Source organism: Protopterus annectens, chromosome 1.part1, assembly GCF_019279795.1.
Source record: "Protopterus annectens isolate FY-2018-M chromosome 1.part1, PAN1.0, whole genome shotgun sequence".
NCBI classification, from domain to species: domain Eukaryota; kingdom Metazoa; phylum Chordata; order Ceratodontiformes; family Protopteridae; genus Protopterus; species Protopterus annectens.
In genome coordinates this window covers 1,055,091,053-1,055,114,234 of record NC_056726.1, presented here as the reverse complement: position 1 = coordinate 1,055,114,234, position 23,182 = coordinate 1,055,091,053, and the positions used below count along the sequence as shown (strand labels likewise).

Genomic DNA, 23,182 nt, shown 5'->3' with positions numbered 1-23,182 from the left:
AATAACTTCCTTCTACTATTAGAAGTATATCCAACAAAGTCCATGAACTCCATGCCACCATAGACTTGTACTCCCCAGATATAGTCATCCTGACAGAAACCTGGCTAAAACCTCACATTACCAGTGAGAAAATACTCGCTACAGGTTTTGGCATACTAAGAGTAGACCAGCTAAACAGGAAAGGAGGCGGTGTAGCTATAATATTTAAACAGCATCTAAACATCCAGATCTTAAAATCATCAGCTCCACAAATAGGCAATGAAGAAATAATATATACCAACCTCAAAACCTCAAAATAAACCAAAACAAAACCATCAACATAATTGGATGCTACTTCCCACCTGGCCAAAACATCCCTCCACTAGAAAACCTCCTCAGTTTGTCTACCCACCATCTCGCCCAAGAAACTATCATTTTAGGTGATTTCGATATTGACTGGCAGTCCTGTTCTGGCAACCATCCAACCCATAATGTAAACCTTCATGGCTTCACCCAACTAGTCAAGTCGCCAACAAGGATAAATAAAAACTCCAGCAAGCACACTACCCTGGATTGGATACTAGTCAGTAAGAGCCCCCAGTCATATATAACAGGCTGCTTATCAGATAGCCTCAGTGATCACGCCCCAACATTCCTACTGAAAAAATACCTATACCAAGCTAAACCTGTCATCTACCATCAGATACGGAAAAAAATAAACTTTAACCCACTCACATTCATCTCATCCCTCAAAGAATGTAACTGGCATCATCTAAAGTACCTCAGTCTTGATGACGCACTTGAATTTTTTAATACTGCCTTCCTGAGCATCCTTAATTACCATGCCCCCATAAGACTTTCCAGAATCAAAGCACAACCCTCCCCATGGCTACAGAAAACCACTAAGTCAGAAATGAAAAACAGGGATAAAGCCTGGGAGCACTGGCGCAAAACCAAGACCCCCTCAACTAGACAGAAATTCCTAGAACTACGCAATAGAGTCAAAAAGCTAATAAAACAGGACAAATTCCAATACTACCAGTCTGCCCTAGACTCCTCCGAACACAGCCCCAAACAATTCTGGTCCTCCATAAACTCCATCCTCCACCTAGGTAAAGTCAGTACCCCTCCTCCTAACATCCCTCACTCCTCAGAAAATATTGCTACCTCATTCAACACACACTTCACACAAACCATACTATCACTAGCCAAACAACACAACCCCCCTCCCCTCCAACCCACACCTTCAACTACTAATCTCACCACTGCCTGCTCTTTATCTCCTGTACCTACCTCCAACATAGAAAAACTCTTAACTAAACTTAAACCCACCAAATTAGCAGCAGACAACCTCCCAAGTGAATACCTACAAATCGCAGCTGATGCTCTGGCCTACCCAGTATCCATCTTGATTAACTGATCTCTGTCAAAAGGTTATGTTCCCACACTGTGGAAAGTATCACATATAATTCCCCTCCACAAAGGCGGACCGTCCACAGAACTTACCAATTACCGCCCCATAGCTATTCTCTCTCCACTCTCCAAAATACTAGAGAGATGCATACACTCTCAGGTCTCAGACTACCTCCTTACTAACAACTTCCTTTCCAATACTCAGCATGGTTTCCGACCAAACCATAGCACCACCACTGCCTTACTCTCCTTTACTAACACTATCCTTCAGCATAAAAACAATGGCTATCTCTCCTCTGCTACTTTCCTAGACCTATCTAAAGCATTTGACATGGTCCCACACAAACAGCTTATCTCTGTCCTCAATAACCTATCCTTCTCACAATCAGTCACCAACTGGTTTCAGAGTTACCTGTCTGACTGCCAATAATCTGTTGTATGGCAGAATGACATATCTCCCCAACTCCCCATCTCCATAGGGGTTCCCCAAAGGATCCATCCTTGGACCCCCTACTCTTCCCTATTTTCACAAATAATCTAGCCTCTGCCACCACATATGGCACACTCATACAATACGCAGATGACTCGACCATCATCTGCTCAGCCCAGTCCCTACCCAAACTGCAAAAAGTCATACAGGAAGCCTTTTTCTCTGTTGAAACTTGGTTATCCGATGCCCAATTAATACTCAACCCAAACAAAACTAAACTACTCATCTTCCAACCCACCAAACATACTCAAAACAACTCTCACTTTAACATCACAGCAAAAGACAACACCACTATATACCCAGATGAACACACCAAATTGCTAGGAGTGGAAATAGACAATAAACTAAAATTTGACATTCACATATCCATGACCATAAAAAAAGTCCACAAAAAACTAGGAGCGTTATACAGAAATAAGCATCTTCTCACCAAAGCAGCAAAGATTTCAATAGCAAATTCCCACCTTATCTCCACCCTACTTTATGTCTCTCCAATATATACCAACCTAAGGCAATGCGATCTAAACAAGCTAGAGGCCTGCTACAACAAAATTGCCAAATTCACCACAGGGGCATCCTACCATAGTCACCTCTGTCTCTCACTTGCTGAACTGGGCTGGCTTGAACTCCCTCACCTCCTTCAATGGTATAAACTCTCACTCGCCCACAAACTAGTAAACCATCCATTAAATGTCCCATCCCTCCAGAATCTACTCTAACGCTATCGCACCACCAGACCACTAAGATCCAGCAACAAAAATCACTTGCAGATCACTAAAGCCAATAACTCTGCTGATGAAGCACTTTTCTCTTGCACCATAGCCAAATTATGGAACTCCCTCCCACCCACAATTACCTCCGTACCATCATGCACCCACTTCAAAACTTTACTAAAAGCGCACCTAAAAACATGCTGGCTATGCCCTTGCAACTCCCACTCTAATATCACCCACCCCATCCAACCACTATCTTTCTTTCTACTCCACTAACTACCTTGATTATAGCAAGCTCAGATGCTCATAAGCCAGTACTTATTATACAGCAGGAACTTCTTCTTGTAGCATTTGTTAATGTCTGTTATGTACTTCACAGATAAAGATTCTAGTTTTCTACTGATGTACTATGTTCTTCATCTGTAAATATGTAGTAAGTAATTGCTATGTAAATTGTTAATTGCTATGTAATCCAATGTAACTACTGTCTGTTTATTTTAACTGTGGAGCTTTTCTCCCCGGGCCTCTGCTGAAAATGGACCTACGTCCAGTCAGACACTCCCGGTCAACAAATATAAATAAATAAATAAATAAATAAATAAATAAATAAAATAAATTTAAGTAACTAACCATTATCTCCTCCTTGTCCAACCTGCTGACTGGGGCATCTGTCTGCTGCACAATAGAGTCCCCAATGACTAGAGTATTAACTAAATTATACGCTTACCTTATGGTATGTGCTCTTGGGGGATCATTGGTTGTAGGTTTATGTGAGATGTTTGGTGTTGCTTTTGGTGTGTGTTTTAATGATTGCTGAGGAGCATAATTGCCATTAGTTTTTTCACGGATAGGGTATACGGTAAAGGAATTGTGGATATTGCCTATAAAATGTTCACTAGTAAACACTCCTGTGTGGGATAAAGCATTATTAGCTGCCTTTGCCCATTAGTAGTAAGATATCTGTTGCATACCTCTCAATCTGTTAGAACAAAAAATCTGGACAAAACCACACATAATGGAGAGACAAAGGCCAAAAAATAGGGGCTCTTTTTAAATGTTGCTCTTACAAACTTAGAAAGATGATAGAATTAAATGTTTTGCATTAACATGACCTTTCTGAAAGATATGAAGTCTGAAAATCAAATCTGTGCCATTTAAAACCACACCCTGACCCCATGTGCAATAATGGGAAAAGGGGTTGAGGATGGATGGATGGATTTTCTGACTTCAATCCTCAATGTTTTGCCAGTGATTTGCCAGAAAAACCACAATTTTCTGAGAAACAGACCAAAAATATGAGGTACAAATCTGGACATTCTGTGAAAATCTGAACAGCTGAGAAGTATGAATTGCGTTGTAATCAGTGCTGTGGCTAGAACTATTACAATGTTTACTCAATAAATAAATAAGATAAAATAAATAAAGGAATACATGGAGAGATGAGATATGGTAAAATAAAAAAATACTCCCACCATACTGTGCACAATTGGTTTGTTATAGAGATTTGACTTCATTTTTAAGACCATGCTGATAGCATGGTGGTGATAAACTTGGTATACTGGATAATGTATCTCTCATGGATAGTGTATCTCTGCTTGGCTTACAAAGCTATGTCTTACCCAGCTCTGTTAGAAATGCTACATCTAAAGAAATCCCAATCCCTCGGGAAAACACGCTCCAGAGACCTCAACTTCATTACCACAATCAACAGAACATGCTGGACAGGCATGTTCATAACCCAGAGACTGCCCATGCTCTGGAATAGATTTCCCATACATGTCAAGCAGAGCACCTCATTGGCCCTCTTCAAGAGAAATCTTGATGAGTGGATGGGAAATAGAAAATTCACCATGGGGATCACTCCAGTGGCTCTACTTGATAGAGGCACTGGGAACTAATGTTGAGTGGCATAATGCCAGTGCACTTCTATGTGCTAGGCTTGTAAAGGCTCCAGGGCTATTAGCCTAGTACACACCTATGAAACTCTAATGTCTTTGTCTTCCATGCACAAGGTACAAGGTTCAATACTGACTCTCCTAAAAATCTTAATAGATGTTTCCACCTTAAAATTAAACATGCAGTAAGTTTGTGGGCAGTAGCACAGACTTCTGATGGTGCCTACTGGGGAATGAATTGAGTAGACCAACCACTTAGGGCATCAGCTGTGGTGTGCACTATCATCTATTTAGAAGAACATGGATCATCGATTACGCACTGTATTCAGGGCTAGCCACTCAATGGTGAAAAAACTGTCTCTAGGTGATATGATCACATTGACAAATACCCCTAAAAATGGGCATGGCATATTTTACAGTGATAACTGGGTTGAGAACCTTGCCTATACCAACCTGTACCAGGGAGCCATGCTAAATGTGAGACAGTCTATGTGCTCCTATTGGCCAGAGTGTGCCCACAATAAAGGTCAGCAGGCCTAGGTCAATGAGACATTGGCCAGTGAACTTGAGTTACCTGGTACAGCTCTGTCAATAGAAAGGTGTATGTAAAACCAATCAAGTGACAAACATGAACTAAGAATTGCTACACTCATTGTAGGTTCACTGACAGGACATAGCTTGGACGTAGATAACATGATGGTAAGGAGGAGGCTGGGCATCATATGTATCCAAAAAACAAGTTGGAAGGGCAGTGCAGCAAAGCCACTTGACTTGGGATCCAGAAATACCACTCAGGGGGAAGGACAGATTAGAAATGGTGTGGGAATTGTAGTGAGGGAAAGGCTTCATAAGACAGTGAGGGATGTCATCAGAATTAATGCAGTATTCATAATCTCAGCCTATGTCCCACAGCAGGGTTGTGGTAGGGAGGAAAAGACTGCAGTCAGGCAGCAGTTGTAGGACTTACTAGATAAAGCAGGACAACATGAATTGGTATTGATAATTAGGGTGCCTGAATGCACATATCTGGACAGACAAAACAGGTTATTAGGACTACCTAGTATACACAGGTTGGGCAACAAGACTAAAGAAGGAGAGGTCATTCTAGAGTTATGTCTGGCAAGTGATTTCATGATGACCAACACATGTTTCAGGAACAGAGACAGAGACAGAGTCAGTGGCCAACGTGCAACATAGGTAGACTTCCTCAGAGTAAGAAAAGGGCAATGAGGCAGAATCAGTGATTGGAAAGTCATCCCAGGAGAAACTTTTGGCCCACAGCATAAACTACTGTTTAGTACAATCAGCTGCAAGCAGTGGACAGAGAAGGGGACTAGGGTGAAGAACTGGAAGTTGACTGGAGAGAAAGCAAAGAGCTGAGGTCCCTAGGGCCGATAGCCTAGTACCAGCCTATGAACCTATGAACCAAAGAGTTCAGGGAAATACTCAGGGCCCTAGCACCCCAGGAACACGAGGAAATAGGTGGAGCTGAATATGAAGGGCAGCACCTTAAAACAGCATGTCTGAGGATTAAAGAACAGATATGCAGCTGAACCATGTTTAGAAATAAGGTACAGCATCAGTAAAGTGACTGCATAAATGCAAAATGTGAAAAAGAGGTGTGAGAATGATATTTTTTCTTTTCAATAAAATTGCAACTGTGTATAATAGAATGGGGCTGTCATACCTATCAAACTCTTGGCAAAATAATTCTGGTCAAATCCAAAAATAATGGAGGGACATCATCATCCTCATCATCATCATCATCATCATCATCATCATCATCATCATCATCCTCATCATCATCAATCATCGTCATCATCATCCTCATCATCCTCATCATCATCATTATCCTCATCATCATCATTCATCATCAACCTTATCATCCTCATCATCATCATCATCCTCATCATCCTCATCATCATCATCATCCTCATCAACATAAACCCACCTTTCTTCATTTTCTATATGGGGTTAGAGTGTTTCATCAACTAATGCCATCTCTATCACTTCAATGTCACTCTCCTAGCTTCTTTGATAGTCACAGGTGACTGCCACATGTCTTCCACCTACAATCCATCCATCTCTTTAGAGGATGCCTTAATTTCTTCTTGCATTCTTCTTGTCTGTCCCCAGTCTGTTTCACCAGATTGTCTTCTGGTTTCCTACAGATTTACCCAAACCACTGGAATTTGTTCTTGACCTTCTGTTCAATTGGAGCTTCTTGGACTACTGCTCTGAGGTCTTCATTGCTCTGCCTGTCTCACACTGTGTATCCTACCACCCATCTCAGGTGCTTCATCTCCATCATCTCTATCTTCCTTGATGCTCTTTCTGCATCATACAGCAGTACTGGTTGCTCCACTGTTTTTATATCTTATTTTTCAGCTTCTTTGGCATTCGTCTGTCACACACAACCCCAACATTCTGCACCAATTGGCTGCAGCCCCTCTAATTCTAACATTGACCTCATCATTCAGACTTCCCATCTTCTGAACCACTCCTCTCAGATATCTGAGCTGTGAAATTGTTCCACTGCTTTCTCTTATATCCCAGTTTTTAGCTTCCTCTGATTTCCTCATTTGCTGCCATTACAAATATCTCACCTGTACTCAAAATCACCCCATGCACATTCAGTATGGTATTCCATTCCTCTACATTTTGCTGAAATTCTTGATCAAAATCTGCTTGTAATGTCATATCATCTCTATACAGCAGTTTTTTTGACCTGCTACCAAGCATAATCCATCACCAGTACAAACAACAGTGTCCTCAGAGCACTTTCCTGATGCACACCCACTCCTACTGGGAATTCATCTGTGAGTCCAAACATTATTCTTACTTGTATCAATGGGTCCTTGTACACAACATGCATGAATTCCACCAGTGTTTTCCAGGACTTTGAACTATAGCAGGACTATCCAAATTGACTTTCTTGGCACCTTGTTATATGCGCTTCCCCAAGTCCAGGAATGCCCAGCTGGACTCTTTCTTCATGTCTAGCTTCATCTCAACTATCTGTCTCAATGCAAACATCAGGTCGTTTGCTTTGCATCTTGATCTGAATTGAATCTCTCATCTTCCATCTTACTTTCTACTGCTCTGCATATTCATTTATCATTCACCATCTCAGGAACTATAATGCAGTGTGGCAGGAGTTTGATACCTCTATACTGCCCACAGTTGTGAATGTTCCCTATGCTTTTGTAGACCATAACTAGAAGGCTTATTCTCTAATCATCTGGGGTATGCCTTTTTCTCGATATTGCTATGTGTACCCTTATGAGCCATTTTCCCCTAACTCACCCAACAACTTTATCATATCTGTCATTTCCTCATCTGAGACTGCTGCTTTCCCGGACTTAATGTTCCCCAATGTTGTTCTTGCGTCTTCTAGGGTAAGTTCCTTCCCTTGCTTTCCCAGACTTAATTTTCCCTAATGTTATTCTTGCGTCTTCTAGGATAAGTTCCTTCCCTTCTTTTATTGTAGGCTGTGTTAGGGTAGTAAAGCTTCTGTAGGGTTTTCTTCTTTCAGAAGTTGGTGGAAGTACTCCTTCTATTTGTCTTTGATGTGGTGGTTGTTGTTGTCATCCGTTATGAAGAGTGTCTGTTGTCTGTCTTCTTTATCTTTTTGTCTCTGCCTTGCAACCTGACAGAGTTTCTTTATGCTATCTTCTGAGTCTCAATGGACAGATTTTACAGTGCTCTTATGACCTTAGAAAATTGTTATACTATAAGGTTATGTGTTAACATGCATGTTCTGAACGATATGAAATCTGTCTATATTTGACGCTTGCAGTCCTCACTAATGTGCCAGAGCACCATACTTGTTATGAGGGACAGACCTGTACATATGAGGAAAAACCTCGACTTTCTTTGTAATTCTAGATAATTGAGATGCTTGAAGTTTTGAGATACCTACCCATTATTACTAGGAAAAGGCTGCATTAGCTTTTATTTGGAGCAGGCCTATCTCTATGTTCTAAATGGTTTAGTTTTAAATTGAAAGATAAGTTTATTTCGATTTGATACTTCTTAAGTGTAGAAAAACTGAAATAACACTACTGGACTGTTTTTGTATGGACAACTATTTAGATTTGAGAAATCTGTACCTTGCAACTAATGATCAACCAGCAGTTCCATTGCTCTCAACCAATCAGGAACAGATTTCAACAGAATCAGGGACAAATAAAAAAAAATCAGGAGCCATCACGGACACTTTTAAAATATCAGTACTATAAAACCTGAGACATTGACATAATAATAGAATGTGAATTAATATATATTTTCTGAAGTAAAAGAAGTCTATAACTCATAATTATGGTCATCTCCACCTTTCCTCCAAAAGTCACTAGCTTTGGGAGGGATTAAGAGTGAGAGAGAGAAAATTTGAGTCAAAATCAGGGATGTCCCTGAAAATTAGGGACAGTTGACAGGTATGATTCTGTAGTTTCCCCTTTGTTTTGGACATGGACTTTAGTCAGTGGTAAAAACAGTAAAGGTTAATGACATGGACAGTAGAGGATCCATGGGGTTTTATACATTTTATTTTGCCTGGCAATTAGTTAAGAAGGTTACAGCTATGTGCTGTTATGTTGTTAACATTTTGCTTCCTGTAATATAGTATTAGATTCCCTCAGCCTCCTTTTGCCTGATGTGCAACTCTGAGCATGTAAATTAACTAGACAATGCTCTGGGGCAAATGGGAAATTGGGCTCGGCTACTTAATGTTCTACAAGACACCATGCCCTGAAACTATCCCTGAATTAGTTTTGAAGAACTTTCTTATCCAGAAACACGTTAAACTTTGGCATTATACCTATGTGTATATCACTTGCAACTACTTCACAACTCGAGATAATCTGAGTTACTTAGACAGGAGTATTCTCCAGTTAGCTATATGAATCGCATTAGTTATAAGCATCGAATGTTATTAAGCTGCCATCTAGCTTTTCATTTTTTTCCCAATTTTATTATTCTCTGCACAATTATATACCTGTTTATACACTTGTTCCCTTTCATCTCTATTGCCTGATAGTCTATCAGGGGAAGTATTTTTGCTATTCATTTATAAAAGTTCTGTGCCTCGGTTTCCTTTATTCGTTTACAAGGGTAACTTCAAAGCATTGGAGAAATGTGAGTGCTGCCCATCCATCCTTTGAAAGACAGACTTCAATCTTACATAAGCTGGTATACTGATTTTGCTCAATGTAAAATTGTTCAGCAATTGAGATCTTGCTGTCAGATTGCATGTACTTTGAAAGTAAGAAAGGAGTAAAAAATACTTTTTACCAAGTCTGACTGATGTTAAAGTTACACTTGAAGTCAATGGACTCATGATGTGTGGAATCTTGAGACCCAGCATTTATAATTGTGTTTTATAGATGTGCAGCGTAGAACTGAATTTGACTGTGATCACTGTTAATATACCTTTACAACCTCTTGCACATTGCATATTTATTATATCATGTATGAATCTTTTGAAGCTTTTCTCATCATCTCTCCTCTGAAAAAGGGCATCTGCCCAGTCGGACTAACACGGTCAACAAATGTCAAATAAATAAATAAATTTAGTAGTCAACAGTAGGAATCATAAGACTGCTCCTTTTCCTTAATATAGTGTGTTGACTCCAGATTTAGCAGGGCCCTTTAACACTTTCCAGTTATTTTGAAGCATAAACTCACTCTTCAGAACTGATCACTGAGAAACCTTACTTTGCTTGTGATATTCCTAACTTCTTGCACCAGATATCCATTATAACCACAGGGAGGATGTCTATCCTTAATTACCGCCTCTGCCTCAGTGACTTCCAGTCTATATAATAGTTATCTAGTAAATCTGATTTGTGTCGCATTCATTTGTTTATACCTTAAATCCCTGTGTTTTAGCATAACTGTATATACAATTTATGATAATAGATGTACAGTTTATGATAATAGATGTACAATTTATGATAATAGATGTACAGTTTATGATAATAGATGTACAGTTTTTGATAATAGATGTACAATTTATGATAATAGATGTACAGTTTATGATAATAGATGTACAGTTTATGATAATAGATGTACAGTTTTTGATAATAGATGTACAGTTTATGATAATAGATGTACAGTTTTTTATAATAGATGTACAGTTTATGATAATAGATGTACAATTTATGATAATAGATGTACAGTTTATGATAATAGATGTACAGTTTTTTATAATAGATGTACAGTTTATGATAATAGATGTACAATTTATGATAATAGATGTACAGTTTATGATAATAGATGTACAGTTTTTGATAATAGATGTACAGTTTATGATAATAGATGTACAGTTTGATAATAGATGTACAGTTTATGATAATAGATGTACAGTTTTTGATAATAGATGTACAATTTATGATAATAGATGTACAGTTTATGATAATAGATGCTTATTATTTGATTAGTATTTAATTGTTCCTTTAAACAGTTCTTGTACAAGCACTTCTATCATTTTATGTCATTTAAGTTTCACTTAATTTATAGGTTTTAGCCACTTTTTACAGAAATTACTAAAAGCAGATTAAGAAAAAAATGAGCAAACTTATTTTTGTCCAATGCACTTACTAGTTAGGATTACAGGTGCACGAAAACTTGTTTCTGTATGTTTAGAACCCGTGTAACATTCACATGTGTAGAATCCTTCATGCTGTAAGTTGGCATTAGAAATAACATACTGAACACTGGACTCTGAAGATGATTGAACACTGTGTGGAGATCCTTCATTTCTGTAGAACATGCAGGACTTGTAACTGAATGTCCTGCTGCTGCACTCAATATTCACATTTCGACCACCCGAAGCTGACTTATTGAATTTCACTTCAATATCTGGCTTCTGAACTTCTAAATGTAAAATAAAACATATTGAAGAGCTTTTATTTAAATAATTAGTAACCACTGACTAATGCATGTTCAAGAGCATATTTAAAATTGTATGATTTCTCTAAACTGACCTGTGAATCAAAGAAAGAAAAGAAATTTAAAACAACTATAAGAATGGTCATGTCTTCTTTTAACACAAACAGACCACTTCATGTGTTTAAGAGTGGACAGCATTCATACTGTACCTTTAGTAGTGAAAGTACAAATGTATGTAAAAATCAATATCATTGACAACTATAATTGTAACTTTATGGGCATTTTTTCTCCATGACAATGCTCAATGTCTTTGCTCAAGAATTCTGGACAAATCCAAAAATAATATGGGTACAAAGGACCCAAATGAAGGCAATTTGTAAATGCTACTCTAATCCACTTACAAAAGTTAACAGAACAGGATTGCATCAACATCTGGTAGTTGTCACCGAGGGCAAGGACGTTTGTAGGCATATGCTATGGAGTACACTTGTCTAGCCAGGGGTAGCAAAACCATCATGTAAGGAAAAAAAATCCTTAAAATTCCTTCTCTTCACCTTCCTCAATCCCCTCCCCACCTAAAAAACCTGCCTTGGCTGACTTGCAAGCATGGGGGGGGGGGGGCTACATACCTGGAGGTGGAGTTCATCCTGATTCCGGATCCTGATTCCTGAGTCCCAGCCAGCAGCAATGAATGGATTCATGCCGGTGGTCCATCTGTTCAAGTCTTGCCTGGAATAGTATGGTGTTTTGTCTCAGTATTTTGTCTGTTTACTCACCATGTAGAGTAAGTCCTCCCGGTTCACCAAAACCTGATGCAGTTCTGCCATCAAGTGTGTTTTGTATCATGTCACCTGATAACTGGGTCTAGTTGGAGTGGGACAAGCAATGGAACTCAGGACTTTGTTCAGTGAGCCAAAACTGAGGAGTGTTTTTAGGAGATGAGCGACAGGGATTAAACAGTGTTTTTTTTCATGTTTTTTAGTAGGTGAGTGTGTGTGTGTGTGTGTGTGTGTGTGTGTGTGTGTGTGTGTGTGTGTGTGTGTGTGTGTGTGTGTCCGACTGTGATTAGAATTGAGAAAGGGGCACAGATGGGGAGGGGGCAGAAACAGAGATGAAGAGGGAGAGAAAGACAGACAAAGAGATGCAGATAGAGATGGGGAGGGAGACAGAGAGAGAGAGAAAAAGATGGAGAAAGAGAGGCAGGGAGAGAGAGAGAGAGAGAGATGAGACATACCTCTCAATCACTTATCACAAAAAATCTGGACAAAGCCAAATGTAATGGGGGGACTGAGCCCCAAAAATAGGGACAAATTTTAAATATTGCTCTTTAAACTTTGAAAGTTTCTAGCATAGAAGGCCCTGTGTTACCATGCATTTTCTGAAGGGTATAAAGTCTGAAACTCCCATGCCTTTCATTATTTAGTGAATACACTCCTCACTGATTTGCCACAAAAATTCAGGAAACCACAAATTTCATGAAAAACAGACCAAAAATATGGGGCAAAATTTTGAACACTCTGTGAAAATTTGGACAGTTAGGAGGTATGGAGAGAGATGGTGGGGAAGAGAGACTAAGAGAGAAACAGAGAGAAAGAGAGAAAAATGGAGATGGGGGGAGCATAGCTCTTAACTGGCCAGATTTTTGCAGAATAGCCAGACTTTTTAAATATATTTTTAGTCCATTTCTCATAAGATTGTAGTTTTCTGGCAAATCACCCACAAATCATTGAGGGCTGAATTCAGGAAATAATAGCATACATTTAATGTTTAGACTTGATATTGGTTAGAAGGTTGGCATAATGGTCAAGGCAGTTCCCTTACGGACACAAGGTGCTGCATTTGATTCTTACCTGGGGTCATTAGCCAGGCTTAAAATGGCCCACAAGGGCAGTTAGCGTAGTACTAACCAATATATCTTTCAGAAAATTCATGCTAATGCAAAACCTGTTATTCTATCAAGGTTGTAAGAGCAATATTTAAAAAAGTGACCCTATTTTTTCCCCCCATTATTTGTGGCTTTGTCCAGATTCCTTGCTTTTATGAGTTTGAGAGGCATTAGGGGAGAATGGTATAAAAAGTAGTAGGACAGATTTTGCAGTGTATGTTTCTGCATTTGTGCATGTCTGCAAGGGCACGTAAAAAGCTTGGTGTGTGTGTGTGTGTGTGTGTGTGTGTGTGTGTGTGTGTGTGTGTGTGTGTGTGTGTGTGTGTGTGTGTGTGTGTGTGTGTGTGTTTGTGTCATACCTCTCAACTAAGCAGATTTTGGTAGAATATCCAGATGTTTGCCTTATGTTTCTGGTCTACTCCTCCGAAACCGTGGTTTTCTGGCTAATCACTAAGGATAGAAATAAGTTTCAGACTCCATATTCTTCAGAAAAGGCATGCTACACAAATCCTGTTCTATTAAATTTCTAAGTTTGTAAGAGCAACATTTATAATCTATTCCAGTTTTTGGGCCTTTGTCCCCCTCCCCATTATTTTAGGCTTTGTCCGGATTTCTTGCACTAAGAGGTTGAGAGATTTGGTTGAGAGATATGGTGAATGTGTCTTGGCTTGGGTTGTTGCACTAGAATTAGACAGGGAATTGTGAATCTAGATGTGTGTGTGTGTGTGTGTTTGTGTGTTTGTGTGTGTGTGTGTGTGTGTGTGTGTGTGTGTGTGTGTGTGTGTGTGTGTGTGTGGTGTGAATGGACCTCTGTGAGACTGGCTACCTTGATGTGGTACAGAAGCTTGTTGCAGTGAATCACTGCTACTAGAGGCCACATAAGAGTGAAAGTGGACATCACTAACTAAAGTTTGGCAGGGCAGTATGGATGCATGGAGGGGGGTAGCATTACCAGACCTTAGAGTACAAATTGAGGAAAAAAAAACTGTCTACACTCCTGGCCAAGGGTTAAGCCTCAGAGTAGTAGTACCCATGGTACAGGGCTTAACTTCCTCAGCCCTTATTTATTTATTTATTTAATTCTTTTTGTTGACTGGGAAAAAAACAACTGGGTAACTTTCAGCAGAGGCCCGGGATAAAAAGCTCCACATTTAAGTTATACATGATGCATGTTTAATAATTACATGGTAAAATCATATGTGACCATATTCATATGATATTTAAATACTTCTTACATGAACATAGCATTTTAACACAAAAAGAGAGAAACTGACATAAAATGGTTAATTAATCATCATCTTCTTTCAGCTGTTCCCATTAGGGGTCGCCACAGCAGATCACCTGTTTCCATTTCTTCCTGTCCTCTGTATCTTGCTCTGTCACACCAACCACCTGCATGTCCTCTCTCACCACATCCATAAACCTTATCTTAGGCCTTCCTCTTTTCCTCTTACCTGGCAGCTCCATCCTTAACATCCTTTTCCCAATATACCCAGCATCCCTCCTCAGCACATGTCCAAACCAACGCAATCTCGTCTCTCTGGCTTTGTCTCCAAACTGTCCAACATGAGCTGACCCTGTAATATACTGATTCCTAATCCTGTCCATCCTAGTCACACCGAGTGCAAATCTTAACATCCTTAACTCTGCCACATCCAGCTCAAACTCCTGCCTTTTTGTCAATGCCACTGTCTCCAACCCATAACATAGCTGGTGTCACTACCCTCTTGTAGACCTTCCCTTTCACTCTTACTGTTTAATTAATGAATGGAAAAATAAAATGCTATAATAGTTATTGTGTTTATAGCATGGTGGCAGCAGGGACAAGATCGGATTCTGGAGTCTTGGAGGTTAGTAGTAATTCATAGACAGACAAGTAGCAACGTGGCATAAAAATGAATGATAACAGAGATAAGAAAGGAGACATTATGGACATGGACAGGAAAACAATTGAACGAGGAGGAATTGTAGTTAGGGTGGGGTGTGAGAAAAAGAGGAAAAGTGTAGGAAATTAGAGCAATAAAGTACAAAAAGACTGGGATGCAAAGTGTCTGTTAAGAGTTGGAGAACATACTCTGAGTAAAGCTAGCCAGGTGCGCAGGAAGAAGAGAGCCAGCTTTGGCATAGGTACTGTTTAAGCAAAGTTTTGAAATTATTCAAGTATTCTATCTGTTTTGATTTTATGGGGCTTTCATTCCAGAGTTTTTACACATAATGGGAGTAGACAGAGTGAGTCTACAGCAGTGTTGAATGTCTTACTGATACAGAGTAAGAGTTTATTGCTAGAGCTAAGGGCTCTAGTGGATGAATAGTACAGCAGAGTGTTTCTAATGCTGGGCATTTGTCTGGAGAGAACAATAAGTTATGTGTAATGATTAGCTGTGAGTATGTCAACTGGTTTGGGAGTTCAGGACCGTTTAATCGTTGTAATGCAAGGCAGTGATCTGTTTTATAAGGTTGGTTGAATTCATATTTAGATATTTTGTAGTAGCAGGAGGCTAGTTTAGTTTTTTATGTATTGTTGATATCTGTAAGATTGGATGAAGCATACAAAAGAGAAGGAAGGAGGTATGCTGTTGCTGAGGCAATACTTTATTTATCTGACTAAGAGCACCTTAGTTTGGCTGAAGGATGTTGTTTTTATGAGGTAATTTGAAATGTATGTTTATGGTTAAGGTGTTATTTTGAATTAAATAGCATAAGCCTGTTTTTTTCTTTGGAATTAAGCAGCAAGTTAGAATTTTTTAATCCTATTTCAATGTCACTGAATGATTTTTGAGCGATTTCCTGTAATTTTGTTATGGATGGGGCAGAGGAGGTAAGGGGTGAATTGTTGGTATACTGTATGAGAGTGGCAGGTGTTGTAGCGGTATGAAGTTTATTTATGAAAAACATTAAATAGATGGGGGTGAGAACACCAACAGAGACTGGTTGAAACACTGTAAGGTTTTGTTGCCATTTAGTTGCCTCTTACAACTTTGTAAAAAAAACTGTTTAACCAGCAATGAGAGGGAGTAAGTGAAACCTAGATTTGCAAGTTCTGAAAGGAGTTTTTGGTAGGATGCTGTGTGAAATGCTTTGGAAAGGTCAAGGAAAAATGATAAAATAAGGTTGCCCTCATTTCTGTATTGTTTACTATGTTGGTGAAATTGAGGAAGGCAGTAGTAGTACTGCGGTTGGCCTGAGGAGGACAGTAGTAGTCCTGTGATTGGCCTGAAACCATGCTGGGTGTTGGAGAAAGGAGGGTGTCTTTGGTTATATGTTTCATAAGCTGGGAATGGATATATTTTTGAGAGGGGTGATAAGGGTAGCAGTAGATATATAGTTTGCTAACTCTGTTGAAGTACCCTCTTTGTGAAGGGGTGTAATAATGGATTTTTCCAGATGGATGGGATGTAGTCTTCAGTCACTGACTGGTTCATCAGAACAGAAACAGGGAGGGCTACTGCTTCTGCACTGTTTTGAGGAATGCAGGCAGAAGGTTATTGACAGCTGAAGCTGTTGTTTTTAATTTAGCTAGTATTTTTATGGTTGATGTTGGGATGGGCTGAAAACTGAAAGAAAGTCTGTTGCTTTTGAGAATACATGGATGTTGGAGGGGTGAAGTGAGGTTGTCATTGAGTAGTGATAGAACTAACAGGGTAAAATGAGTATTGAAGTGAGTAACAATGGGTTCTTTGTTGTTTGAAGTAGAAACACTAGGTGTAGTGTTATGGCCAGGGTGTAATAGTTTATTTAGACCAGACCAAAAAAGCTTGGTGTTGTTTTGGTGCTTTTGTTGGAGATAATTGTAGTATGATTTTTTGTTAGATTTAAAAGGATCTTGGTACAGTTTCTTAGATAGCTATACTTTTGGTAGGCATGTTGTGCTTTATTCTTATACCATTCTTTCCATGTGTTATCTCCTTGCAGCATGAGCTGTTTGGTCTCTTTTGTCAGCCACGGTGCTGTGTTCATTTGTACCCTTCTTGTACTAACTGGTGCTAAATCATTTAGTATTTTTAGGAAGGTGTAATTGAAGTGAATAACTGCTTCATCTAGGGCCATTACTCATAATATATTCCAGTTGTAGTGGGGCAGGGCTGTAATAAATGTAACTTTTTTAAATTAGGTTAAATTACTACTTGTTTATAGATTATTTGTTTGGGTGAACCATGTTGTTAATTTCTTAAATAGGTTGGGAGGTGGTCACTTTTAGTATCTGGTAAGCAGCCAGTGGATTTTATATTATGGGCTTTGTTTGTCAATACCCGGTCCACTGTAGACTGCCTGTTAGTGCTTTTGTTGATTCTGGTGGTGGAGCTAATTAGTTGAGTGAAACCAAGCGGGTGAACAGAGGCCTTGTTGTTGCTGCTGTTTAGGGATGGCCAGTCTATATTTAGGTCACATAAGATAAAGGTTTCCTGGGGATGTTGTCAGGTTCAGTGTAGGATAATTTTGGCTCTGGTAATGTTGTTGCCTAGTGGGATGTATACTGCTGAAATACATATAGATTTCTTTTGTCTGTTATATGAACCAGAGCCAGTCAGTTAACCAGGCACTGTTGCCAGATTGCCCCTGAATATGGACTGTGTGTCCAGTGGATCTACCTGGTTAATAAGTGAGTGTTTATTTATAACATGCATTTTCTGAAGAAAACATATAAGACTCTAATGTCTGGCATTAATGATATACTAACTGTAATCCTGAGTGATTTACCAGAAATTTAAAATTTATATGAGGGTGAGGGTAAAACTATGAGATAAAATCAGGCAGTCAAAAGGTAATGAATGCCCCATGACTTCTAACACCATGGAAATTCATGACTGACATCTCTTTCATTCTGTGATGTCTCACTTTCAGTCTTGTAACCTCCATTAACTACTACACCCAAATTGTAGGCCCTTTGTTCAATGGCACCTTATAGACTGAATTTATCCACCTTTGCTTATATTACCTGTTCACAAATAGGTATAGAAAAGTTCAACTTCTACCTAAAAATTCTTATCTTCTGATATGAGTCTGCTGATTCTGATAATATGTCTTCTGACAAAAGATTTAAATGTAAGGATGGAAACTGTCCTCATGCAGCTCACATTGCTGCAGTGGCGGCTTGTGCCATCAGACTGCAGGACTGCAACCCTACCAAGTACATTTGAATAAAAGAATAAAAACATGTATTAAAAATATTTTGTTTGTTGACTCACTGCTAATGTGCTCTAAGCGAGTCGACCGAATGCGCATGCTCGTCGAGTTCCGGTCTTTTTTATTTATTCATTTATTTATTTATTTTAATTAGTAAACATTTCTGTAACTCTAGACTGCTTTACAGGCAGTCCAGATAAGAGAGAAGGCATCGGTGTGATGCCCAGACGTCTATGTGTTTTTTAACCACACAGTAAGTAGAAGAGGGTCAGACTGCCACGTCCATAGTCACGTACATGATGTGGACGGCTGGATTGCTACTGATTGGTTCTCGCTCTCTTCTCATAAAAGAGAGAAGAAACAATCAGTAGCCTGTAGTACTTGTGCTATGGATTATCGTTGGTGAAAGACAAAGTTAGTTAAATACTTGAAGTTCGGAAGTTCCTTATCTTTTTTTTTTTCAGCTTGCAAGTTGCTTCTGCCCTTTGGCTTACAAACAGCTGCAGTCATTGAATCAGAGTCACAGAACACAGACAGAAACTGAAAGAGTTCCTTTCTTCGGATCTTCGGATCATCTTCCTGAAGGAAAAGAGTCATAAGACGGACAGTCACAGTCACAACAAGTGAACTAAAAGTTATTAAACTGAGGTAGGTGCCGGACTTGGCTCTGTACAGATACAGATATGTGTCAATGTAATTTTTTTTTACAGTACTCTCAAACACATCAGTGAAAATCTGCACTACATAAATGATGTCAGTGTGTATTGTATTGCCGTGTGGTCAGAAATGTTTATACCCACAGAGCTTAATCTGAGTAGTAAGGCTTTTGAACCATTTAAGGTGCTGAACATTTTTGATACACAGAGACCAGGAAAATAGAGTTAGATGTTGCAACACTCACCATGCACGTGCAGACACCTATAAAACAATATGTTATCTATAAGGATCAATTGCTAAAATGGTATGCCAATATGTATGTAAGGCTTCTATTCAGCTGGTGTAGTAAGAATCTTTGTGTTCAACATCTTTGTATCCTGTACAGGAAGGGTTAAAATGTGAAACTGCATTGCGTGCAAAGAAATAAGCTAAAATGAGTTGTTTTTCTTGTAAGGAATTTGCTGACCAGAAAGGAATGCACAGATGCTACTTTGGTCCAGGCACAGGCCTATCTTGGGACTGACCTCTGACCAGAAAGGAATGCACAGATGCTACTTTGGTCCAGGCACAGGCCTATCTTGGGACTGACCTCTGACCAAGGAGGAGTGCATAGATGTTACCTTGATGTAGGCACCAACTTATCTTGTGTCTGACTTTTTTACCATCTAAGGCTCCACTGAGTGAATTTATAGCCTTGACTGAAATTCCTTGTCTAGTAACCAGTTGCTGAGTATGCACGAAAGAGGGTATATAAACCCATGTAAAGTGTGTAGAAATTAGACTGCTGACAACCAAGAACTTTTTGTGGCAGATCTCCATGCATGTTAAATAAACTCTTTTGGCCTACCTTTTTGCTGCGTGATTCTTCCAGTATATGTTAAGAGTATTAAAAATCTTTTGACATTTCTGGCGCCCAAGAACGTGGGGCCACCTCTTCACGGTACGAATCGCATAAGAGGGACTGAAAAACCTGTACAGGAAGGGGAGAACGAATCTTGGGCTCCCTTGAACGGAAAGACCTCCGACAAAGAAGTCGTAAGTAGAGGCCAGTCACTCTTAGATTCGATCCGTGGGACGGTGACGAACGAGGGCGGAAGATCCGCAGTAAGGTAAGCTTTTTTATTTGTAAAAGTTTTTTTATTTAAAAGGGACTAGTCATAAAGGAATTTCTTTTGTTTAAAATTTTACAAAAGACCGGTAGAGATCTCAGGAAAAGGAAACAGTTTTTCTTTTAAATAAGAAAAATGGGAACAGGAAGCAGTTGTTGTGTTAGGAAGGGCTGCTTAAATAAAAGGACTGAGGATGAGGAATATATGTTTAAATTACATCCAAAAAACTTGAAATATATAAAAAAATGGAAGAAAGACTATGGGTTTAGTGGTACCTTGAATAAATCAGAATGTCAAAATCTAGTGAGAGACCTGCGCAGGGACACAGGAGGTAAGGTTAAGAAACAAAAAAAGGTAGGATTTCCTCAAGCACAGAAATGGTTAGAAGAAGCTAATAAGAGACATAGGGAACAATTTTCAAATAAGGGAGATGGTGGCTCGAGTGCAAAAGATGCATTTTTTGTCCGAAAAGAGGATGATGAGACATCTGTTGCCTGTCGTAGACCAACAGCCCCGCCCTCGTATCCCGAAGTTAGAAAAGACATGGTTAGTCCACCCCAGTATCAGGAAGATGACACAGAGAATCAGGATAAAACTGTACCCTCTGTAGTACTGACAAAACAAGTAGGTGAAACCCTGCAACTCCGAAACCGTAATATAGATAAATCAGAATGGACGCGTAAGGAAGCTGAAATGCAAGAAGATGAATTAAATATAGTATCTGCAGACTCATATCCCCTTATAGAAGTAGCAAATCCACAAGCAGGAACACCCGGTCAAGGTCCCACTATTTTAGTTTATCGACCTTGGACACGGGAAGACATCCGAAAAGCTGTGGAGGGCATACCACACCCAAAATTAGACATGACCAAGTTTTGTGAAAATATCGCAGGCATGATAGAAAGTTACAAGCTAAATGCCAGAGCTGGAGCAAGTAGTTCGACAAATTTTGGGTCCCGACTGGCACCTGGTCTGTGGGGACTGGGACCCCATAACCAGGGGAGATGATAGACCACTTGCCTACAATTCAGACTCCTACCAAAAGCAGGTTAAGGATTTACTAGACCGTATTATGGAAAAATGGAAGCCTAGGGCAGACTGGACCTGTATCAATAGATGTGTGCAAGAAGACGATGAAAAAGTAGATAACTACTTGCACAGACTTACCCAGTGTTTTGATAACCATAGTGGAATAGACAAACCGCTTAATCAAGAAAAGGATTCACCTTATGAACAACAGTTAAAAAATGCCTTTTTAAAAGGATGTAGGACTGCAATCAGTAACTTCATTCACAAACATATGATAGATCATAGGACGGCACGTCTGCAACCCTTACTGGAGTATGCAAGACATGCAGAAAAATATTTAGAAGAAAGGAAAAAGAAACAAGCTCAAACCTTTACCGTGAGTGAAGATGGGACACTTATGCTATTGCAAGGTCCAACTAACAGGGGTAGAGGAAGGGGCAGAGGCAGGGGTAGAGGAAGAGGGAATGTGGGACATTCCGAAGACTATGAAGGCAGACAGAAAAGAGGAGAATGTTTCAAATGTGGTAGAAAGGGACATTTTGCCAGGGATTGTCGGTCTTCTGAAAGAACTAAAACCACCCGAATCATGAGTCAGCATGACTATATGATGGTGGTGGAGGTGAATCAGACCCGGACAAAAAGGCTGATGGGCCAGACTCAATAAGGCAGAGTGAAAAGGAAGCTTTTGAGGACATAAACGAAGAAGGTAAGGGAGAATGTGCAGGATGGGAGAATGAAATGACTGATTTTTCAGACAAAGGTGAATATCAGGTTGTTAATTTAACAGCTTGCTGTAACTATGCAGCTAGAGGCACAACCGATTATCACACTTCAAGTGGAAGGGAAGGATGTAGAATTTTTGTGTGATTCAGGGGCCTCCAGGACCCTGCTAAAACCTCTGCAGTGCCATCTGATGTAACTTCTGATGACTATGTATTAGTCAAGGCAGCCAATGGCGCATTTATAAAGAACCACTATCTAAACCCTTATGGTTTACGGACCCTGAAACTAACCAAACTATCAGATTTCGAGTCATTATTTCCAAAATTTGCCCTGTAAACTTATTAGGAGAGATTTGATGCATGTGTTTGGCATAGCAGCTGTGCCGACTGCATCAGGGATTCTAGCCAAACGAGTAGAAATTCAAGATGTTATGTTGCAGGTGGGGCAGGGTGATTTACACTACTGGTACAGTAATGATCTTGTCGAAACTGGACCACAAAATGTAGTTAATGAGTTAACTAATTTAGCCTTAAGCAAATATGGCACACAACCGCCAGTGGTAGCTAAACAACTACATTGTACAATGTACTACAGAAAGCATGTAGGACCAGACGACAAATATGAAGAGCAATTCTTTAAACACAAGGTCACAAAAATCTTGTTACAAAACCTATATTGGGATAAAGCAGGAAATTCTGCAGTTACATGCAGTCTTACAAAAGATATGCAGTTACTTTTTCGCAATAATTCTATTGCACATGTCTCTGTAACAAGGGAAGAACAAATGGCATGGTATCTGGTGGGGAGGAAAGTTACTGAATGGGCTAAAATGACGCCAGAACAGTTGGTATGTAAAGGCGTACAGGTACAAAGACTAAATTGGGTCACCCAGGCCAGACCAACAGTGCACCTCCGTGAAGACAGGCTAACACCACCCGGGGAAGGGCCATTCTGACTATATCTCCTAACGCCACAGGAAGAATTAAAGTTACAATCAGTGCCAGACTCCTTATGGTCCCGCGGGCAACATGACATTGGGCTAATAAGAACAGCAGGACAGGTTAAAATAACTCCAAAATCCGACTTTAGACCTCACAAGCGTCAGTATCCGCTAAGTAAAAAGGCAGAAGAAGGCATTCTACCAGTGATCACGGCTCTATTACAAGCTGGGGTTTTAATTCCATGCACAGATTCACCGTGTAACACACCCTTGTTCCCAGTAAGGAAACCGGATGGGACCTGGAGAATGGTACAGGATCTGCAAGCTGTGAATG

At 39.6% G+C, this 23,182-nt stretch overlaps 1 protein-coding gene across 1 annotated transcript in view; it reads right to left on the bottom strand.

The window, feature by feature from the left end:
* LOC122815327 overlaps nt 1-23,182 on the bottom strand; it is a 741,432-nt gene that overhangs the window by 658,944 nt on the left and 59,306 nt on the right. Inside the window, exon 3 of the mRNA XM_044087743.1 lies at nt 11,091-11,366. Coding sequence (XP_043943678.1) covers nt 11,091-11,366 — 276 coding nt within the window. The remainder of the gene's footprint in view (nt 1-11,090; nt 11,367-23,182) is intronic.